Source organism: Typopeltis vanoorti, chromosome 3 (genome assembly GCF_054136105.1).
Source record: "Typopeltis vanoorti isolate ZY-2024b chromosome 3, IOZ_Tvanoo_1.0, whole genome shotgun sequence".
Classification (NCBI taxonomy): Eukaryota; Metazoa; Arthropoda; class Arachnida; order Uropygi; family Thelyphonidae; genus Typopeltis; species Typopeltis vanoorti.
The window spans coordinates 137,250,159-137,270,441 of record NC_143551.1 but is presented as its reverse complement, the minus strand read 5'-3'; the positions used below and the strand labels follow the sequence as shown (position 1 = coordinate 137,270,441).

The 20,283-nt window shown below is 36.2% G+C and overlaps 1 protein-coding gene across 7 annotated transcripts in view; it reads left to right on the top strand.

Annotated features, from left to right (window-relative positions):
* dop (microtubule-associated serine/threonine (MAST) protein kinase dop) overlaps nt 1-20,283 on the top strand; it is a 677,535-nt gene that overhangs the window by 81,240 nt on the left and 576,012 nt on the right. For all 7 annotated transcript variants that reach the window (XM_090390876.1, XM_090390874.1, XM_090390878.1 and 4 more), the window contains one exon: nt 4,227-4,558. In XM_090390876.1, coding sequence (XP_090247002.1) covers nt 4,232-4,558 — 327 coding nt within the window. In that variant the 5' untranslated portion in view covers nt 4,227-4,231. The remainder of the gene's footprint in view (nt 1-4,226; nt 4,559-20,283) is intronic.

Genomic DNA, 20,283 nt, shown 5'->3' with positions numbered 1-20,283 from the left:
AAACACGACATTACTGAATAAGGAGCAAGAACACTTACTTGCATTTATCGGGAGCTATTATACATTCTCCTAAGTACTTATGACAAGTTAATGTACATAGAATTCATTCTTGCAAGGCAGTCCTTATTTGTGTCCTTGTCTGAGTGATAATGTTCCTTTTCTTCTTGTCTACCTGTTTCGTCCTTCCTGCCAATTTCTTTGCCTCGGTTGCTGATTTCTTTTTATCCTCAGAGTTCCTTTCCTGGGCAACATGTACAACCTTGGCCAAATGCAATTCCTTTTAGCTGATGAATATCCTTTTTGCCAACGAACCTTTTTCATTACTACCAAGCTCTCAGTGACGATATGTGCAGACCTTCTTGTGGGAGACACTCCGACGACGAGTAGTAGACCTTACATGATGATGATCCCAGGGAAGAAAAAACTTTTCCTTCTTGACGCGAGAGCTTTTATATCTCAAGTCTCTCATCTAGTTCGCATGCTTGTCTTGGAGTCACGTTAACCACGAGATATGCTGACATCACAACTTGTGTGACACCAATTTTGATTAACACAAAATTTTGTAATGTTATTACATACAAAAGAATTTAGTAATTTTATAAACATTAATAATTCCCTATATATATTTTCTTTAGACAAAAACTTGTAAAAACGAACATGATATAACAAAATTTCATGAAGTTTTACACTGACATCCTATTTAAATCATCTTGGAAACTCCTCCAAATTGCCTTGATTCACTATTCCACTACATAATTTTGTGTCATTAGCAAACAACTGAATATTTCCTTTCAGTGTCATATCCATCCCCCATTTGTTCTAATTTTCATAACAAAATTCCTTGTGGCATTTGGTCAAATGCATTTGCAGAATCCAGCAAAATCATCGTATAGCCATTTCCTTTATCCAACTCAACTGTTTCTCCATTATAAAATGGTAGTAAATTACTAAGGCTTGACCAACCCTTCACAAAGCCACATTGCAACTCATACAGTATCATATTCTTATTCACCCATTCTTGAATTCTCTTTTTTGACCAATTTTTCCGGTACTTTTACCACCACCACTCCTGAGATACTAATTGATCTGTTATTTTCTGCTGCAGTCTTAGAACCTCCCTTATGCAGGGGAATGGTTTTTCCCTCTTTCCACTCCCTTGGAATTCAATGAAAGCTGAGAATTAAAGAGCGTAGTCAGAGGCATTGCCAGTTCCCTTGCACGTTCCTTTAAAACTTGAGCTGATATACCATCTAATCCCACAGCCGTATTGACATTGAGATTCTGCAGTATCCTAAGAACCTCCAATTCATCCACTTCTGTTCCCACATAAGCCTGTCATGTATATCACTTTATTAACCTCTTGTGTGATATATACTTGAAAAATGGTCACTCAGTAACTCGGCTTTTTTTGTTTGCTTCTGTTCACCTTATAATCCTCAGTACTCGTTAAGATTATTCTTTCATAGTCAATCTTCCTCTTACTTGTCACATAGCAAAAGAACTCTTTGCGATTTCCCTTGTCTAGTGTCTTCTTGTAATCTGATTTTGTTATTCTTTCTCCACCCTCCATAAATTGAAAAATTCCATCAACTGAAATCCTGTATGACCCTTTCAGAAGTTTGTAAGTCTCAATCATATCACCCCTCTTTCTCCTGTTTGCTAGTGTCTGCAGTCTACAAATTCTTAACATTTTGAGAATTTGTAGAATTTGCCTATTGATGTAAATATACATCAATATGTATATATATTTACAGTAGGTCTAGGACTCCAAGTGTTAATCTATCTTCATAATCAGTATTCCACAATCCTGATATCATTTTTAACACTCTCCTTTGTACTCTCTCCAGTATATCAGAATCAGAACAGAAACCAGGAGACCAGACCTGTGCACAATAGTCCAAGTGAGGGCTTATCAAGGCCTTGTAAAGAAGCAAAATGACACCCTTATCTTTACATGTGAACATTCATTTCAGCATTGCAATTATCTTTTGAGTTGTATTTGCAATCTTTGCTACATGGCCCCTGAACTTCAACTTCCTATCTACTAACACTCCAAGATCCCTAGCCTCATCAGTTTCTTCTAGCATAATCCTACCAATAAAATATGGCACTGGATATCTAATCATGCCAAAATGAATGACTTTACATGTACTGGCATCTATTTTCTCATGCCCACAATTCCAGCCTATTCAAATAATTTTGCAAGTACTGCATATCAGCTGCATTCCTGATTACCCTACCTATCTTTGCATCATGCAAATAGCTGTATGTTGCTTGTCAAATCCTTCCCGATATCATTAATGAACAGATTGGATAACCAAGCACTGATCCTTGTGGTACACCACTAGTTACCTTAAATCTTGCAGACACGCATCCCCCCCATATACCATTTTTTGATATCTGTCAGTCAGCCATCCTTTTATCCATGCTAATATTCTATAATCCAAACCAAAAATCTCCAATTTATGCAACAGTCTACCATGCTGTATTCTGTCAAAAGCCTTAGCAGAATCCAAAAGTATCATGGTGTATCCATTCCCCTTGTCTAGTTCAGTGGTAACATTGTTATAGGATGTGAGTATGTTGCTAAAACATGATCTTCCTTTAGTAAACCCATGTTGCTCATTGCAAAGTAGAAATTCACTGTCAACCCAATTTTCCAAAATCTTCACCACCACTCTTGAGATACTAATCGGTCAATAATTGGATGCATCATTCTTTGCACCACCCTTATGCAATGGAATTACCATACTTTCTCTCCATTCAATTTTGTTCTGAGACATATAATTAAACAACCTTGTCAAAGGAATAGCCAGTTCAGTCTGAACACTCTTTTAGCACATGTGCTGATATCCCATCAGTCCTTGTTGCTGAATTCTTATTCAATTTGTGCAACAGCTTTATACCTCGTCCTTATGTGTCCTGAGTTTCTTCATCCAGTGAAGAGATAGCAGTGAGCTCAATGTTGCATACACCAGGTTGATAGCTTTAAAAAAAAAAGGGCACTCATTAGTTGAACAACCTCTTCTGCATCTGTAACCCTCATGCCATCTGCATTTAGAAGTTATTCTTTCATATTCATTCTTTCTTTTACTTGCAGCATATCAATAGAATTCATGTGGGTTGTCTTTAACACTCAGAGCCAGTTTCTTTTCATACTCAGACTTTGCTTTCCATACTATGCTTGTGATTATTCTAGCCTGCTGCTTATAATTTTCATAACGGACATCATTCTTATGCACATAGTATTCCTTCCACATCATCCTTTTCTTATGAATATCTTGCTTAATAAGATTACAGATCCATTTGACTCCTACCATATTTATTCTTCGAACGCTTGGGACACATTCTGATATTGCATCATTTTAGTATTGTTTAGATGCTTCCTATACGCTGTTGATATTCTTCCCATCCAGCAACCGATCCCATTCCACCGAACACAGTATACTCCTCAGTTGGTCATACTTTTCTGCTTTGTAGTTCAGCATGTAACCTTTTGTGAATGGAACATTCATAAACTTAGTCACTTCCCAAGTGAGTACTGCATGATCACTGTCACAACTGGAGGCAGAATAGTTGTGTCTTTAACTGAAATGCCTCTGACACTATACTCAAATCTAACACTCTTTGACATTGAGTTCCTTCTGTCACATGCTGCTTGAGGAAGTTGTCCTGCAACAGCTCAATAAATTCATTTTCATTCTTTTCATGAGATTCTATTGCTACCCAATCAATATTTGGATAATTAAAATCTCCCATTATGATTATTCTTTTTGCACTCATCTTTTCTATTTGGTGATGAACCAGTTCACCAGGTCTGTAACAACACCCTGCTATGTAATTGATCTTGTTAGATTCCACCTTACACCAGAGGGCTTCAAACTCACTGCCACATGAAATACTGTTAGTGGTAGTAGCATTACAATCATAGGTCTCAGTTCTAACTGGATTCAAGTCTTCCGATATCATTAGCAATATTAATGTGACATTTTCTGAAAGAAAATGTCACAATGAGCAATTTCGGTTTAAGGTTGTGCATAAAATGTTTATGCACATGAAAATGTTTATGTGCATAAAATGATCTCACACAGGAATGTAGAAAATATTTTATCATCTGTTTACTTGATTTTATTTGATTGTTACAGTATTGAATTGTTATAATACTCAACATGATAAAAAAAAGCATTTACTAATGTAATATATTTAATAACATTTGTATTTATTAGAAAAAATGGCAGATTCTGATAAAGAACATTCTCAATGGAGGCGTTCTCGTCGAGAAGCTTTTACAAGTCGGTCATCATCAGCACCATTATATCGTCAAGGTGCAGTTCAAAGATGGAGAGGAGTACAGTGTCCTACTGTGGGATCATTTATGGTAGAGCATCATTTGGAGGAGGTTTTATCAGGGGTTGTGCCTTCTGATTTGCCTCTTGAACAGTTCTGTTCTCTTAGTGAAGATATTTTGAAAACAAAGTTTGGTGTTGACAAGCCTGAGAAGTTAGGACGTGTTATGACCATTGTTCATCTTGCTCGAGAAGTTGATGGCAGTTATCAGGTAAAACTGATGTAACTTCCTGAGAATATTAATAATACTTATTACTATTCACTGTATTTTAGAATAAGTGAAATAATGATTTTCTTAGATATTTTAGAATGTAAATTAATATGAATTAATAACAGCGACATAATTGTGGCTGATGATTACATAAATTGTGGTGCACTGATACTTATTAAAAATAACAATAATTTTCACATTTTGAATAGTTCACAAGTGTTCTGTGGGAAGCTTTCGGTATTGAGATCACATTTTACAGAAAAAATAAAGCTTGGAATTAGGTAAGTGAGTGTGTAATAACAAAAAATCTGGTAAGTAAAATTGATCATAAAAAGAAGGATGTTATTTGGTATGGTGACTCTATCATAAAACATACCATTGATGAGCAAGTTATAAAGTCAAGTTTTCCCAGAGGAAAAATTAAAAATATAATGCAAGCAATTGAGAAACAGAAAAGCAAAGCAAAAGGGGTCATAATTCTGGTAGGTACCAATGATTTAATTAGCAATAAATTCAGTATGAGAGAGGACATGTAAAGGTTGTTGGAAATGAATTTTGAAGAAGGGTTATGATGACCAATAATTTGATGCATAGGCTGTGTAGAAGGAATGGATGCAAGTTTTTGGATATGTGTGTGTGCAGTGAGTTTGAGAGAAAGTTGGTTTTGTATAAGAGGTACAGCCTACACTTGAATGCATTTGGCATCAGGAGTCTTGAAAAATTATTGAAGAAAGATTAATATGACTAAACCAAGAAACTACTCAGGGAAACTGAATTCTGATGGGAGGAATCATGAGAATCTGTGTGCAAGAGCAACAATGTTAGATAACTGCGTTAATGATGGGAATGGTTATTATTTTGGAAATGATGACGAAGAGAGAATGATTCTGTGTTCATCTGCTTTGGACCTATCAAGCACGTGTAATGATGTCTGCTTAAGTAAGGAACTAGATAGAACAAAGATCTGCAAGTTATCGAGCACTCATGCAGACTACAAACAAGTGTATACAAAAGAGCATGCAGGTAGTTTATTATGTCTATACACGAATGCTAGGAATATCAGAAATAAAGGAGTAGAATTTGTTACCTTGCTGTCAGAAGCAGATGTGCTAACTAGTATTGAGTGCAAAGAGTACACTATTTTTAGGAAGGATAAACAGGATAGGAAAGGAGGGGGACATGCTGTTTTTCATGTGGCAGTGAGTTTCAAGCCATCTGGTGTGAGGTGGAGTCTAACAAGATTAAATGCATAGTCGGGAGTTGTTACAGACCTGATGGACCAGTTGCTTGTGATGAAGAAATGCATCACCAAATAAATATGGTGGGTGTGAAAAGAGTAATCATAATTATCCAAACGTTGATTAGGTAGCTACGAAATTGCATGAGAAGAATGAAACTGAATTTATTGAGCTGTTGTTAGATTATAGTGTCAGAGGAGGGGTTTCAGTTAAAGATGTAACTATTCTGTCTCCTGGTGACAGTGATCATGTGGTACTCACTTGGGAAGTGGCTAAGTTTATGAATATTTCATTCAGAAAAAGTTACATGCTCAACTACAAAGCAGGAAATTATGACCAACTAAAGGATATGCTAGGTTATGTACCATGGTATCAGTTATTGGATGGGAAGGATATCGACAGTGCATGGGAAGTGTTTAAAAATTACTTAAATGATGCTATATCAGAATGAGTCCCTAGAGTTTGAAGAAAAAATAGAATAGGAGTGAAATGGATGTGTAATTTAATTCAACAAGAGATTTGTAAGAAAAAGGTTGATGGGGAAGGAATATAATCTTCTGTTATGATAATTATAAGCAGCAAGCCAGAAGAGTCACAAGTGTTGTATGGAAAGCTTAGTCCAAGTATGAAAACAAACTGGCTCTGCAAGTTAAAGACAACCCAAAAGAATTGTATCATTATGTTTCAAGTAAAAGAAAGAATGAATTTGAAAGAATAACTCTACTGAATGCAGATGGTATGCAGGTGACTGATGCAGAAGTGATTGTTCAACTAATGAGCAGCCATTTTGCTAAAAGCCCTCAACCTGGCATACAACATTGAACTCAACGCAACCTCTTTTCACAGTATGAGAAAATTCATTGGATGAGGAGAAAGTACTAGGGCTGTGCACAAACTGAATAACAATTCTGCAATAGTAACTGATGTGATATCAGCATGGATGCTTAAAAGAGTGTTCAGCTGAACTGACTATTCCATTGACCAGACTATATAATTTGAGTCTCAGAACAGGGAATATTCCACAGGACTGGAAAGAATGCATGGTAATCCCATTGCACAAGGGTGGTGCAATGACTTATGTATCCAACACTATCGAACTAATCAGTATCTCAGAAGTTGTGGTGAAGATTTTGGAAAAGTTGGTTAGGGCTCGCATTCAGAAATGGGTTCACAGAGAATCTCCAATTTGCAGTGAACAGCATCGGTTTACTAAAGAAAAGTCATGTTTTAGCAACTTGCTCACATTCTATAATAATGTCATCACTGAGTTAGAAAAGGGGATGGGTACACCATGATACTTTTGGATTTTGCTAAGGCTTTCGAAAGAATACAGCATGGAATACTGTTGCATAAATTGAAGAATTTGGGATTGGATTCTAAACTGTTGGCATGGATAAGAGGATGGGTGACTGACATATTGGGTGTGTTCAAAAAAAGACTGAACTTTTTAAATAGCAGACCAACTGGTAGAGAGAGAGCTCTGTGGCTACTAATGCATCTAGTGGTTTTGACAACAAACTGCCATTTGCTCCATTCTGCTATGAGCATTAGTCATCGAGTTACATCTGCTGAAGTGAGCACGTGCACAATCTGTTTGTTGGATTAGTGACAATGATAGAGATTGAAGAACAACGTGTGTGTAAAATTTTGCTGCAAACTTGGTAAAAATTTTAGAGACATTTTAATTGCTTAGCCAAGCATATGGGGAGGACTGTATGAGCTGAATGCAGTGCTGTGAGTGGCTTAGGTTTTCCTGCCAACCAGGCAGAGAACACTTGTTTTGATAATTTTCCTCGCCCATTCTGTTCAAGTGACCATACCACCTGAGATTAGCTCTGCTAACGCATTCCTGGATGCTGACAATGTCAAGTTCTTTCCTAATATCCTCGTTTTTAATATGATATTGCCATTGATGCCATCTGTTCACGCCCCTAATCTTTCTCAGAACTCTCATATCTGCAGTAAAACACTTGACCAAAGACTAGAGACTGCAGTCTCTAGTCGTTGGTCAAGTGTTTTACTTCTGAACCAGCTCTCAAATCCATTAGTTAAAACTGGTTTGAACCATGTCTTGTATACAGCTAATTTAGTGTTCCGACTCATTTCTCTCTTATTCCATATAAATTTATTCAATTGACTTCCTACCATACCAGCTTTTGTTGATTCTGTTGTCTATTTCCATATTTAATTTACCATCTTCACTAAAAATCGTACCTAAGTAGCTGAAATGTTTTACTTGTTCCACAGGTTCCCCTTTCAAAACACAGTTGACATTTTCAATGATTCTACTATTTTCATTGTCTTTGTCTTTTTATTGCCGACATTCATACCATGTCTATTACAACAGTTATTCGATTTAGTCATGGCATCTTGCAAACTTGATGCGGATTTATTTAGAAGTATAACATCGTCTGCATAAAGCAAAGAGCTGACATTAACATCTCCAATTGTGATATCATGTTTAATACCACTTTCCTTCATAATGTGATCCATATAGATAATGAATAACAGAGGGGATAATGTACATCCTTGCCTCACACCAGATTTAACATTAAACCATCTTCCTGTATTTCCTTCAATTCTAACTGCTGACTTGCAACTCAAAGACTAAGTATTGCTTGATATAATGCCCCATTGACACCACATAACTGTAGTGTATTGATTCTCTCTTAGCACCTTGTCGTATGCCTTTTCCAGATAGACAAAACTTAAATACAGATCTTTGTTATATTCCCATGCTTTCTCAACTAATTGTCGTAAAGTGAAGATCTGATCCTGACAGCCTCTATTTGGCCTGAATCCAGCTTGTTCTTCACCAAGCTTTTCTTCCACAATTCTTCTCAACCGTTTTCTCAAGTATACTGGCATAAATCTTGCCCGGAACACTCAGTAGGGAAATACCTCTGTAATTCTCACATTCAGTTTTATTTCCCTTTTTATATATGGGTACTATTAGAGCTCTACTCCAATTATCAGGAATTCGTCCCTCTGTACAGGCCTTCTGAAGTATGCAGTGCAGCCATTGTAAGACTTTTATACCACCATACTTCAGCATTTCTGGTCGAATATCATCTACTCCTGCTGCCTTTCCACATTTCAAGCCTTTGATTTCTTTTTCTACTTCAAGTATGGATATGTATTCCTGACTGCATGCCTGGGCAGTGTTTTTTACCGATGTGCTGTCATCACTGCTTGTTTCATTTAGTAATTTTTTGAAGTAATTACTCCATACTTCAAGGATATCTTTTTCTCCTGTTTTCATGTCACCTTTATCATCTCTAACTCCTTTTATAATACTTTTTTCTCCATTTCTAAGCTTCTTCAACAACCCTTCAGAATATCTTGCCACCTTCTTGATATTTATTTTCTATGTTCTTGTCAAAGTCCTCCCATGACTTTTGTTTGGCTAGTTTTACACAGTGTTTAGCTTTCTCACATTTGTCTCTGTATTCTCTAAGAGCACAAGCTGTCTTATTTGCTAGGAACTTTTGATATGCTTTCTTCTTTTCCTTCACTGCCTCTTTAACTTGTGTCCACCATATAGTTCTGATTTTTCTATCCTTGCAGACAACTTTACCACATGCCTCTCTGGCTGAATCAATCAGCGTTTTCTTCAAGGTTTGCCACTGAATCTCCGAGGTTTGGTTCTTGTTCTCAAATTCTTTCATTTTTTTTTTTTCAATAATCTTTGTGTATTTTAGTCTACAGTTCACATCTGAGAGCTGTTCAACTTTTATTCACTTTAAAACTTTTCTACATGTCATTCTTTTCAATATGAAATTCAATTTTATCTTGCTCAAGACTAAATAGTGATCACATCCAATTTCAAATCCTCTGTACACTCTGGTGGCCTGCACCAGGGAGAAAACATTGCTATCAGTAACAACATAGTCATTGAGACTTTGGTTACTTATTTGTATGTACCAATTGTGTAGTCCTGATAATGTCTAATATGTGTAATTAATTGTTTCTAGTCTTTTGTTGTTTGTAACTTTTTTATTATGCCCCTGATGATGCAAGTCTGACCACTAATGAAACTTCTAGGATTATAATTGCTTATTTTTATTTGTTTACATTAAAATGTGATATGTGATCTTAATATTGAACCTTTCCCAAAGAACTGTTAAGCCACAGAAACTTACGTTTTCAGTTCATAAGTGTATTCATTGCTTCCATCAAAATTACATAGTGAATGTGATTATATGGTAGAAATTACTTGTTATGATACGCTACTCATTGATATTGGTTGTTTACCATGGAAAGTGTGGATTTGGATTACTATTTTTGGTGTAAGACAGATGTAATTGAATACACCTAAAATTTCAAAATTTGCATATCATGCATTTTCTTACCTTTTAGTTATAACAGTGCGACCAAAGAAAATTTGAGCTCATCAGTACATTTTGAATTATTCCATTTCGAAAATTGAAATGGAATAATTCAAATGTCCTTCCAGCAATGTTTTCGTTAACACAAGAGTCTACGGGGGACTGCAGTGGACGCATTACTGCTTGAGTTGTCTCCGTTAGCAATCGGATGTGAGGTCACTAGAAGGGAGATGAACTGGAAGTTATGTACATTTGATGTCAGGGTGATGTACTGTGCTCCCATATCTTTTGTACTGTTACGGCAAGGTTGCTGTCAGGACATTGCAGCTGGCCACAACGTATCTGCTGCACGCACACAACAACGTTGGCATGATTATGGATGTTGTTGGTTGTATGGTAGCCATTAGCTGGCTATTTCATTCAACTTTTGAGCACTATATGCCATTAGCAAGTCACATCTTGAAGTAGACTGTAATAGCTTGGGTTAGGGTGATTAATTTAGGTTAGGTAAGATAAGGTTAATTGGCACCATTATTTGATAAGGTTAACTGGCACCTACGCTATTATCACTGCTCACGAGGAGGATAGCAAGCTGCTATCCTCCTCGTGAGCAGTGATAAGAATTAGGTGTTGGTTAGGTTAGGTTAATTAGCACCATTATTCAACTAGCGAGCTGCTATCCTCCTCCTCCTGAGCAGCGATAAGAATTAGGTGTATTCAGTTACATCTGATTTATACCAATGCCCACTGACGACGCACTGCGCTGGAGGAGGGGGGCGAAATAGTGGCTTGATAGTTGAATAATGGTGCCAATTAACCTAACCAACCTACCTACGCTATTACAGTCTGCTTCAAGATGTGAATTGCTAATGGTATGTAGCATTTGAAAGTTGAATGAAATAGCAAGCTAATGGCTACTAGGCTACTATACAACCAACAGCATTCATGACAACATCCGTATGCAAATAACATCATTGTCTGCATGCGGTAGTACAGTGTTGTCGGTCGCATTGTCCTGACAGCTACCATACCATACCATAACATTACAAAAGATATGGAGTGCAGTATGTCACCCAGATGCCAAATGTACGTAACTTCTAACTTCTGGTTCATTGCCCTTCTGGTGACCTCACATCCGATTGCAAATGGAAACCAGGTGCCCACTCATGCAGCAATGCATCTGCTGTAGTCTCCCTTAGACTCTCATGTTAACGAAAACATTGTTGGAAGGGAAAGTGTCCAATTTTCGAAATGGAATAATTCAAAATGTGCTGATGAACCCAAATTTTCTATGGTTGCACTGTTATATCCAGAAGGTAAGAGATTGCTCAATATGCAAATTTTAGGTGTATTCAGTTGCATCTCATTTATATCTACACTAGTTTCCATAAATTAAGGAACAAAGAAAAATCATAACTCTAGGAGAAAAGGAAAAGCACGAAAGTCAGGTACATTATGTAAAAAAAGTGATGCTGAATCTGGTTATCGTATACAATTGTTAGTGGATTCATGTCTGGATGAGAACAAGACATTTTGTGATAGCAAAATTCTTGGATATAGCTGTAAGACATTTAATTGAATTCAGACGGCAAGCCATCGTAAGACCAGAGGCTGGCCAAAATCAGACAGAGGTAGCCAGGTAGTTGTATGTGAGTAGCTCTGTGGTTCACAAATTGTGGAACCAATTTCAGTAGTCAAAAACAGCCTTCTTGGGATATGAAGGAAGGCCATGTGCTACAACTGCAGTGGGTTACTGATCTCTGATTATCTGCTCGCTGAAACAGGAGTGCTACCCTGAATCAGCTACAATCTGACCTCACATTGACTTCAGGAATCTGCTTTCACTGTGTGCAAAAGGCTTCATGAAGGTGGTTCTGTATGCTTTGTGACTAGTAGTCTACATGCCACTATCCCCACACCACAAGATAGAACATTTGAAATATGCGACAGCTCCACGTCAACTAAAGCCAGTGGATAAGTATTATTTACAAATGAGTCTCAGTTTGCTCCACAAAGCATACCAGGCATGCTCTGATCTGGAGAGAACCAGGGACACCTTACCATCAGTCTAATATCCATAAAAGGGACACTTATGGTGTAGGTAGCATGATAGTTTGGGGAAATATCTTGTTGGATGGATGCATCAACCTGTATGTGTTTCCTAGCAGAACCACAAATGCTGCAACTTACAGAGATGAGGTCTGGGTCCCTATGTATGTTCATATGCAGATATAATGGGGAGACATTTATCCTGACAAGATAATGCTTGTCCTCATTAAGTGAAGCTCATGGACCAATATTTTCAAGAAGGCTCTTGTACATATGGAATGGCCAATCAGATTTCCTGACCTTAATCTTGTTGAGCTGTCTGGGATGATCTCAGTAGATGTGTCGCTACTCTCAACCTCCTCTTCGAAAACTTGAGGGACTTAGGAGAGCTTTGCAGGAGTAACTGTTGTTATTACCATCTGAGCTCCTCAACACCATTATAAACAGTAAGTTGCATTGTTATGAGTGCTGTATTGCTGTGAGGGGGTGACCACATTCCTTAATGAGGCATTTTGACAATCTCATTTTGATCTTGTTTTTGACTATTGTCTTGATGTACCCATTTGTTACTGAATTAAACTATTTATAATTTCTGTGGGTGTTTCTTTCACATTTCACTGAAATGTGAAGAAAACAGTTTTTGAGTTTTCTTGATTTTTCTCTTTCTTCCTTAATTTATGGAAACAAGTGTACAGGGTGTTCGGGATAAATTTGACAGTTTCGTAAGGAAAAAGAAAATCTTCTTTGTATCTATTAAATTTAATGAATTGACAAAAAAACATTACAGGCAGAGTTAATTACAATACTATCAACAAGATTTACTCAAAATAACCACCATTAGCATCAATCACAGCTTCAATTCTGCTTCGGAACCTCGAACAAGCTGATGCTACAGTCTCCCTGGGAAGGGCCGCAAAAACTGTTTTAATTTTATCCATTAACTGGGCTTTTGTATTACTGGAAGTGCGATTGGTGTCTTTTTCAACTGCGCCCCATACAAAATAATCCATGGGGTTAAGGTCTGGGGAGTTTGGAGGCCAAACATTTGGACTGGTGAAGTCATAGAAATTTTCAGACAACCATTTTTGACTTTTCCCAGAGGTGTGGCAAGGGGCCGAATCCTGCTGCCATACATACGGCCTACCATTGCCTACCCTTGTTATCCAGGGCTTGACTACAGTTAGCAACTCCACGAACAAAGCCCGAATTCCAATGCCAGAGTTCTTCAACACCTGTTCCTGCAGATTTGCGAGGAATTCTGCTGTACGAATGCAATCAGATCGTCTGCTAGGGATCTTTCTTCTTGCTACATCCTCGTAGTCACCATTGCAAGTCTCTAGTTCATGCCTGATTGTTTTTACTGTATTCAGGGAGCATTGGGCAGCAGTCGTAATATCCTTATTTTGATGGCGGGCACGAATCATCATGATACAAGTTATTCTCTTCCATGATTCAGGTGGGTTCCAGCTATCCACCCTTTCTGACATCTTGTATGTGAATGAAGAAGGGTCCAAACTTTTAAATGAAGAGAAGTGTGTGTTAATACATGTAACTTACGGAAAAATATAATTAATTATAAATATGTCAAATTTATCCCGAACACCCTGTATATGTTCACATATCCCACATTTTAAAAGTTCAGAAGAAAAAAAAGTTTTTCTTATTGTAGTATGCTATTATTTCTTAAGAATTTTAATTGAAACATATTGCCTTTTTTAACTTTGAATTTATTTGTTTGTGATATTTTTTCCCCTTTGATTGTTGAAGTCTTTCTTCATTATCAGTGAAAGTTGTCTTAGACTTTAAAATTTAAAAATTTGTGACTCCCACTCACAAAAGGTTGTAAGGATGTCTCCCCACCCCCCCTATTTTTGTTAATGAATTCAGTGAATTGTTCAAAGGTGTTAATGAATGGTGAATTTAATTTTGCAATCTCACTGTTATTTGTTTATTATCTTAATAAAAGAAGAAATTGGATTAATAAATGTTATGAGTTAAACTTACCATGAGTGATGTTTTGAAAGTGATACCTATGTGTTTACACAGCTCTTTGTGTGTTCTTGAAACAGTTTTGTGCATTCATCTCTACCACAGTTTTGTAAACGGTGATATATGATTAAAGTTGCTTTGCAATTTTATGTCTACAGTGGATGCCTTTTACAAGTTTGTCTAAGTATGCAGTGTGAAATAATCAAATTTGTGATGCACTAATGAAATTCACTGCTAGTTACAAGGTTTTATGATAAAGCAGCTAGGTTTGAGTACTGTGTGTCATTGGGCCCAAAGAACAGGAAATTGTGATGGTAAGGTAAACAGTTTTGTGTGCCTTTACAGACTGATCATAAAGTGCTTAGCCAAAAAACTGCAACTGATGATTTCCATAATCAGAAACCTGAGCACAGATAATCAGAGAAAATTGACCAATAAGGCCCAGAAATTATTAGCACTGAAATTGAACATTGAGCATTACAGGATTAGGCTATAATAAAGGTTAGGTTAAAATTGTGTTATGGTAGTGAAAAGAATAATAGTAAATTTGAAGCTCTAATGAAGATTGAGATGGAAAGTTGAAACAACAAATCGTATTCATGTTAAGGAATATGGAGTTGTGATTATTTTCTAAGTTGAAGAAGCCATTTCAGAGGTATCTATTTTGAAAATAATGTACAGATCAAAGTAGAGTTGAGGAAATGGTTCTGAAAAGCTTCAGTACACACGATGGAGAAAATGTATTGAAAGAGATGGACGTTATGTTGAGAAAGTCATGAAAGTAAAGCAGTCTTCAAACTACCTTATTTTTTACTTCACTAACATCTCTCTTTTAGGAAGGAGTTATCACAATGGAAGCATTACTTTCAGATTGGCCCTCATGCCATTACTTATGGAAAATACCAAATTGATATGATACATACATGATATAAATAATCAAATGAACTTGCTTCTCTGTTTAAATCTTGTAAAATAAAAAGAAACTATAATTTTTGATCTCTTTGTGACATAATTAATATGCAAATACCTACACTTATTGCTTCTGAAAAAACAACACTGAAACATGCAGATTTTCACATGCAGTGAAAATCAGATATGTTCTGTTATATTTTGAGCATACACATAGATAAAAAGATCATTAATTGATGTGGTATTAGCTGTTCAATATTAGGATTATAGAACTATAATTTTTGATCTCTTTGTGACATAATTAATATGCAAATGTCTACACTTATTGCTTCTGAAAGAACAACACTGAAACTTGTAATGGTGACATGCAGATTTTCACTTGCAGTGAAAATCAGATACGTTCTGTTATATTTTGAGCAAACACATAGATAAAAAGATCATTAATTGATGTGGTATTAGCTGTTCATGAATCATGAGAAAACAAGTTGGAAAAATATTCTAGTATGTGAAGTAATGAAGGACAGTGAAAGGAGAGTGGTTAAAAAATAAATCTGCATGCATATACTGTAAAAGAGAAATGTGAAACCAAAGAAATTACTTTCTTCAAGCCCAAATAGAGGGTCCTGTAAAGTTGAGTGTTGTGAGTGATGAACTTTCTTGATGTAGTTTAATTACCAAAGCTTCTCCATCTGGGGAAAGAAAAAAAAAACATTTTAAAAGTGTTCTAGTCAGTGAAGTTTGCTGTTGGACTCATTCATATAGAAAGTGAATGCAGTTATTAAAGTCTCCTGAGTGAAGGGGAAAAAAAAATATGCTGTTTTCTCTATTCTGGGTAGTTGTAAACCCATAATGATTGTTCATGAATGTTCAGCTGAAGGATGATACTTTTATATTCCGAGAAAATTGTGAACATAGGAACAGCTTTTTGAATTCATGATGCAGATGCATATGTAGTAGTCATTCAGTTTTATTCTTCCTATATGATTTTAAAAGAATGAAAGTTCCTCTGGAATCAAGAGACTGAAATTTCCATTTATTTGTCTAGGCAAGAAACTTACAAAGCAGAAAGCTTATGAGATTTTTGTAGTTGAAAGTGACTTTTTGTTCTAATTATAATCATTGTAGCAGCAAAGGGAGTTTCAGTTAGATGTGACTGTTCTGTCTATAGTTAGTTACAGTGATCATGCTGTACTGATTTGAGAAGTGGCTAAGTTTATGCATGTTGATTCAGAAAAGGGGTACCTGCTGAAATACAAAGCAGGAACTTATGACCATCTGAGGGATATGCCAGGTTCTCTTCCATGGTATTGGTTGCTAGATGGGAAGGATATTACCAATGCATGGGAAGCATTTAAAATTTACTTAAATGATGCAATATCAGGATGTGTCCATAGAGTTAGAAGAATAAATTGAATAAAAGTGAAATGAATTCACCTTATTAACAAGAGATTTTTAAGAAAAAGACAGTATGGAATACTGTGTGCATAAGGATGGTGTCAGTTACAAAAATTATAAGAAGTTGGCCAGACGAGTTACAACTGTTGTACAGAAACCTAAATGTGAGTATGCAAGATAAATACAATCCAAAAGAATTCTATTATGCATGCTCCAAGTAAAAGAAAGAATAAGTATGAAAGGTTAACTCTATTGAATGCAAATCGTATGCAGGTGACTGATGCAGATGAAAATTTCAACTAATGAGTGACCATTTTGCTAAAAGCTCTCAGCTGGGTGAGCTAGATTTTTCTCTGATAGAGTGCTGTGTGATTGGAATGGATTTTGTTTGGAGGTAGTGAGTGCAGGTAGTGTGAATGAATTCAAGAAAAGATATGACAGTTGGCATAGGTGATATGTGGTCTCCCTTGATCAGTCCTGACTTCCTGGCTGTCTTCTTAATAATAATCCTGATGTTATTTACATTGAGTCAGGTTAAAAGCTTTGTTGCTGTATTGTGAAATTGAGTTCACTGCTACCTCTTCACTATAGCACGGTTGCTACAAGTGTTACGCTGAACTGGCTGTTCCATCGATCAGGCTATATAATTTCAGCCTCAGAACAGGAAAGATTTACACAGGACTGGAAAGAATGTATCATAATCCTATTGCACAAGGGTGGTGCAAAAACTGATATGTCTATCAACTTAGCAGTATGATTGGTAAGATTAGAAAAATTGGTAAGAGCTCACATACAGAAATGGGTTGACAGAGAATCTATGCTTTGTAATGAACAGCATGGGTTTACTAAAGGAAGTTCATGTTTGAGCCCCTTACATCTTATAATAATGTTATGGTTGAGTCAGATAAGGGGAATAGATACACCATGATATTTTTGTAATTTTGCTAAGACTTTTGACAGGATTCAATATGGAAGACTGTTACGCAAATTGGAGAATATGGGAATGTATTTTAAAATATTAGTGAGAATAGAAAATGACATGCTGAGATATCAAAAGGTGATATATGGGGGGGGGGATGTGAGTCTGCGAGATATAAGGTTACCAGTGGTATACCCCTGGGATCAGTCCTTGATCCATTGTTATTCAGTCTTTACATTAATGACATTGGGAAGGATTTGACAGGATACTGATGTAAAGATAGGCAGGGTAATCAAGAATGTGGCTGATAGGCTGAAATTATGGGCACATGGAAATGGCTATTAGTTCATTGTTAGTAAATCCGTTGTTATATTATATTGATAGGATTATGCTAGAAGGAACTGATCAGGCTCAGGATCTTGGACTTTTACCAGATAGGAAGTTGGAATTTGAAGTTCAAGGGCTATATAGCAAAAATTGCAAATACAACTTGGGATAATTGCAGTGTGGAACCTTGACATTTTGCCTTACAAGGCTTTGATACCCCCACTTGGACTATTATGTGCACCATTTGGTCTTCTGGTTTCCTTGGTGATGCCGATACTGTGGATAGATAGTTAGAGAAAATGTTAAAGATATTATCAGGATAGTGGAATACAGATTATAAAGACAGATTGAGAATTTGTATACTGCAGACACTAGCAAATAATAAAAACATGGATGATATGATTGAAACTTACGAATTTCTGAGAGGTCATACAGGATACTAGTAGATGGTATTTTTTTTATTTTATGGAGGATGGAGAGAATTAAGACAGGGTGTCCATGGAAGTTAAAGTTGAAAATTAATGCAGTCAAGAAGTGTGTGTGGGGGGGTGAGAGCTAGATTTTTTGCTTGCAGAGTGGTGCTTGATTGAAATGGATTTCCTTTGGAGGTAGTCAGTGCAGGTGTGAATGAATTCAAGGAAATGTATCACAGTTGGTGCAGGTGATATGTAGGTTCCCTCAATCAGTCCCTGACTCCTGGAGGTGTCTCTTAATAATAATCCTGATATTACCTAGATTGAGTCTAATCAGTGTAAATTCTAAATTTGTTGTATCTTAAGCTGAAAACAGCTTAAGATACAACATTTATACAACATAAATAAGATACAATATTTATATATGCATCGCATCAAAAATCTTCCTTTAGTAATTGCTATTCCAAAGAGGGTAGATATCACTCTTACAAATCTATTCTATTTCTTTTCTTAGAATAAATTATAAATTAAAGATACTAAGAAATTATATACTTGGTTTAATTCTCTATCCAAATGTAAGCAAACAAATTTGCTCCTAAAGTATTTTCAGGACTGGAGCAATTCGTATAAGTCCTATGTGCTTTGCATTATAGGATACTAAGGCAAGTGATGTGAAGTCATAAGCTTCTATATACGAATTGGCCCAGTCCTGAAAATAGTTTAGGCGCAAACTTGTTCGCTTACACTTGGATGAAGGATTAAACCAAGTATATAATTTTTTGCTATCTTTAATTTATAGCAGGCCTGTGCAACATATGGCCGGCAATGCTATTTATTTTGACCCGTCTGCCTGATTGAATTATTTAATCATTCAGGGGAATATGAAATTAGACGATTTTTTCCTAGCATTGAATTAAATTTTTACTAAGACACTGCATGTTTACGTTCATATAATTAATGTCACAATCATGTTTCTTTCAATTCGACAATAAATTGCATTTGGAATTATTCCCGCTGTCGTATTTCATAACAAATTATTACAATCGCTTTGAGGTTTTGTTAGCGGTAGTGTTGCTGCGGGGAAATTCAAAGTTACATCTCCGTAATAACGACTTGATGTCTACGAACGAGAATGAATCGTATTACACAAAGTTGGCTGTGCCTTGACTGGTTTTGGCAGTGTAGTGGTTGGTTGTAGCTGGAGCAATACATTACATAACTGTTATCATAACCTGCATTGTGAGTTTTTCATCATTAGTTTTTTTGTAATTAATATTGCCAATCTCGACACAATGAGCTTAAGTAAAAAGCATAAAATAGATTCGGAACATCGAGCATTTAACCCTGAGTGGACAAACAAATATTTTTTATGTAGTTTAAGGACAAAATAGTGTAGATTGTTTGCTGGGAATCTATCGGTGTGCCGAAAGAGTACAATCTGAGATATCATTTTTAATCGAAACATCCTAACCTTTGCAAGTTGGATGCAAGTGAAAAGAAAATAAAAGCAGCAAAGTTATTGAAAGCCCTTAGTGGTGAGCAACAAGCCTTTAAAAAAGTGACATCTTCAAATGAAGTTGCCACAAAGGTAACTTCATTTGAAGATGAAGTTGCCACAAAGGTAAGCTTAGAAATATCACAAGAAATAGTTTGTGCTGGCAAATCATTTACTGAGGGAGAGTTGATAAAAAAAAAAAAAAAAGTGTCCTGATAAGAAAAATGATTTTCAAAATATCAGTTTGTCCCGTATGATTGTTTAGCGCAGGGTGGCTGATATTGCCGAGGATCTTAAAAATAACCTGCAAAAATCAGCTAGTGAATTTGTCTATTATTCGCTTGCTATGGATGAAAGTATTGAAGTGGAAAATACTGCACAGCTTTTAATATATGTAAGAGGCGTTGATAAGAATGTTGAGGTGACGGAGGAGCTTGCTGGTTTGTGTTCAATGAAAGGAAGAACAACAGGAAAGGAGATCGCAGAAAATGTAAAGATGTGTGTGTAACCGAAAAACTATCCTTAAATTTCAAGAATTTAGTAGTAGTTTGCACTGATGGTGCCCCATCTATGTGTGGAAAAAAATGTTGGTGCTGTAACATTTATTGAACAGTATGCAGGTAAACCATTGACAAAATATCACTTCCTAATTCATCAGCAGGT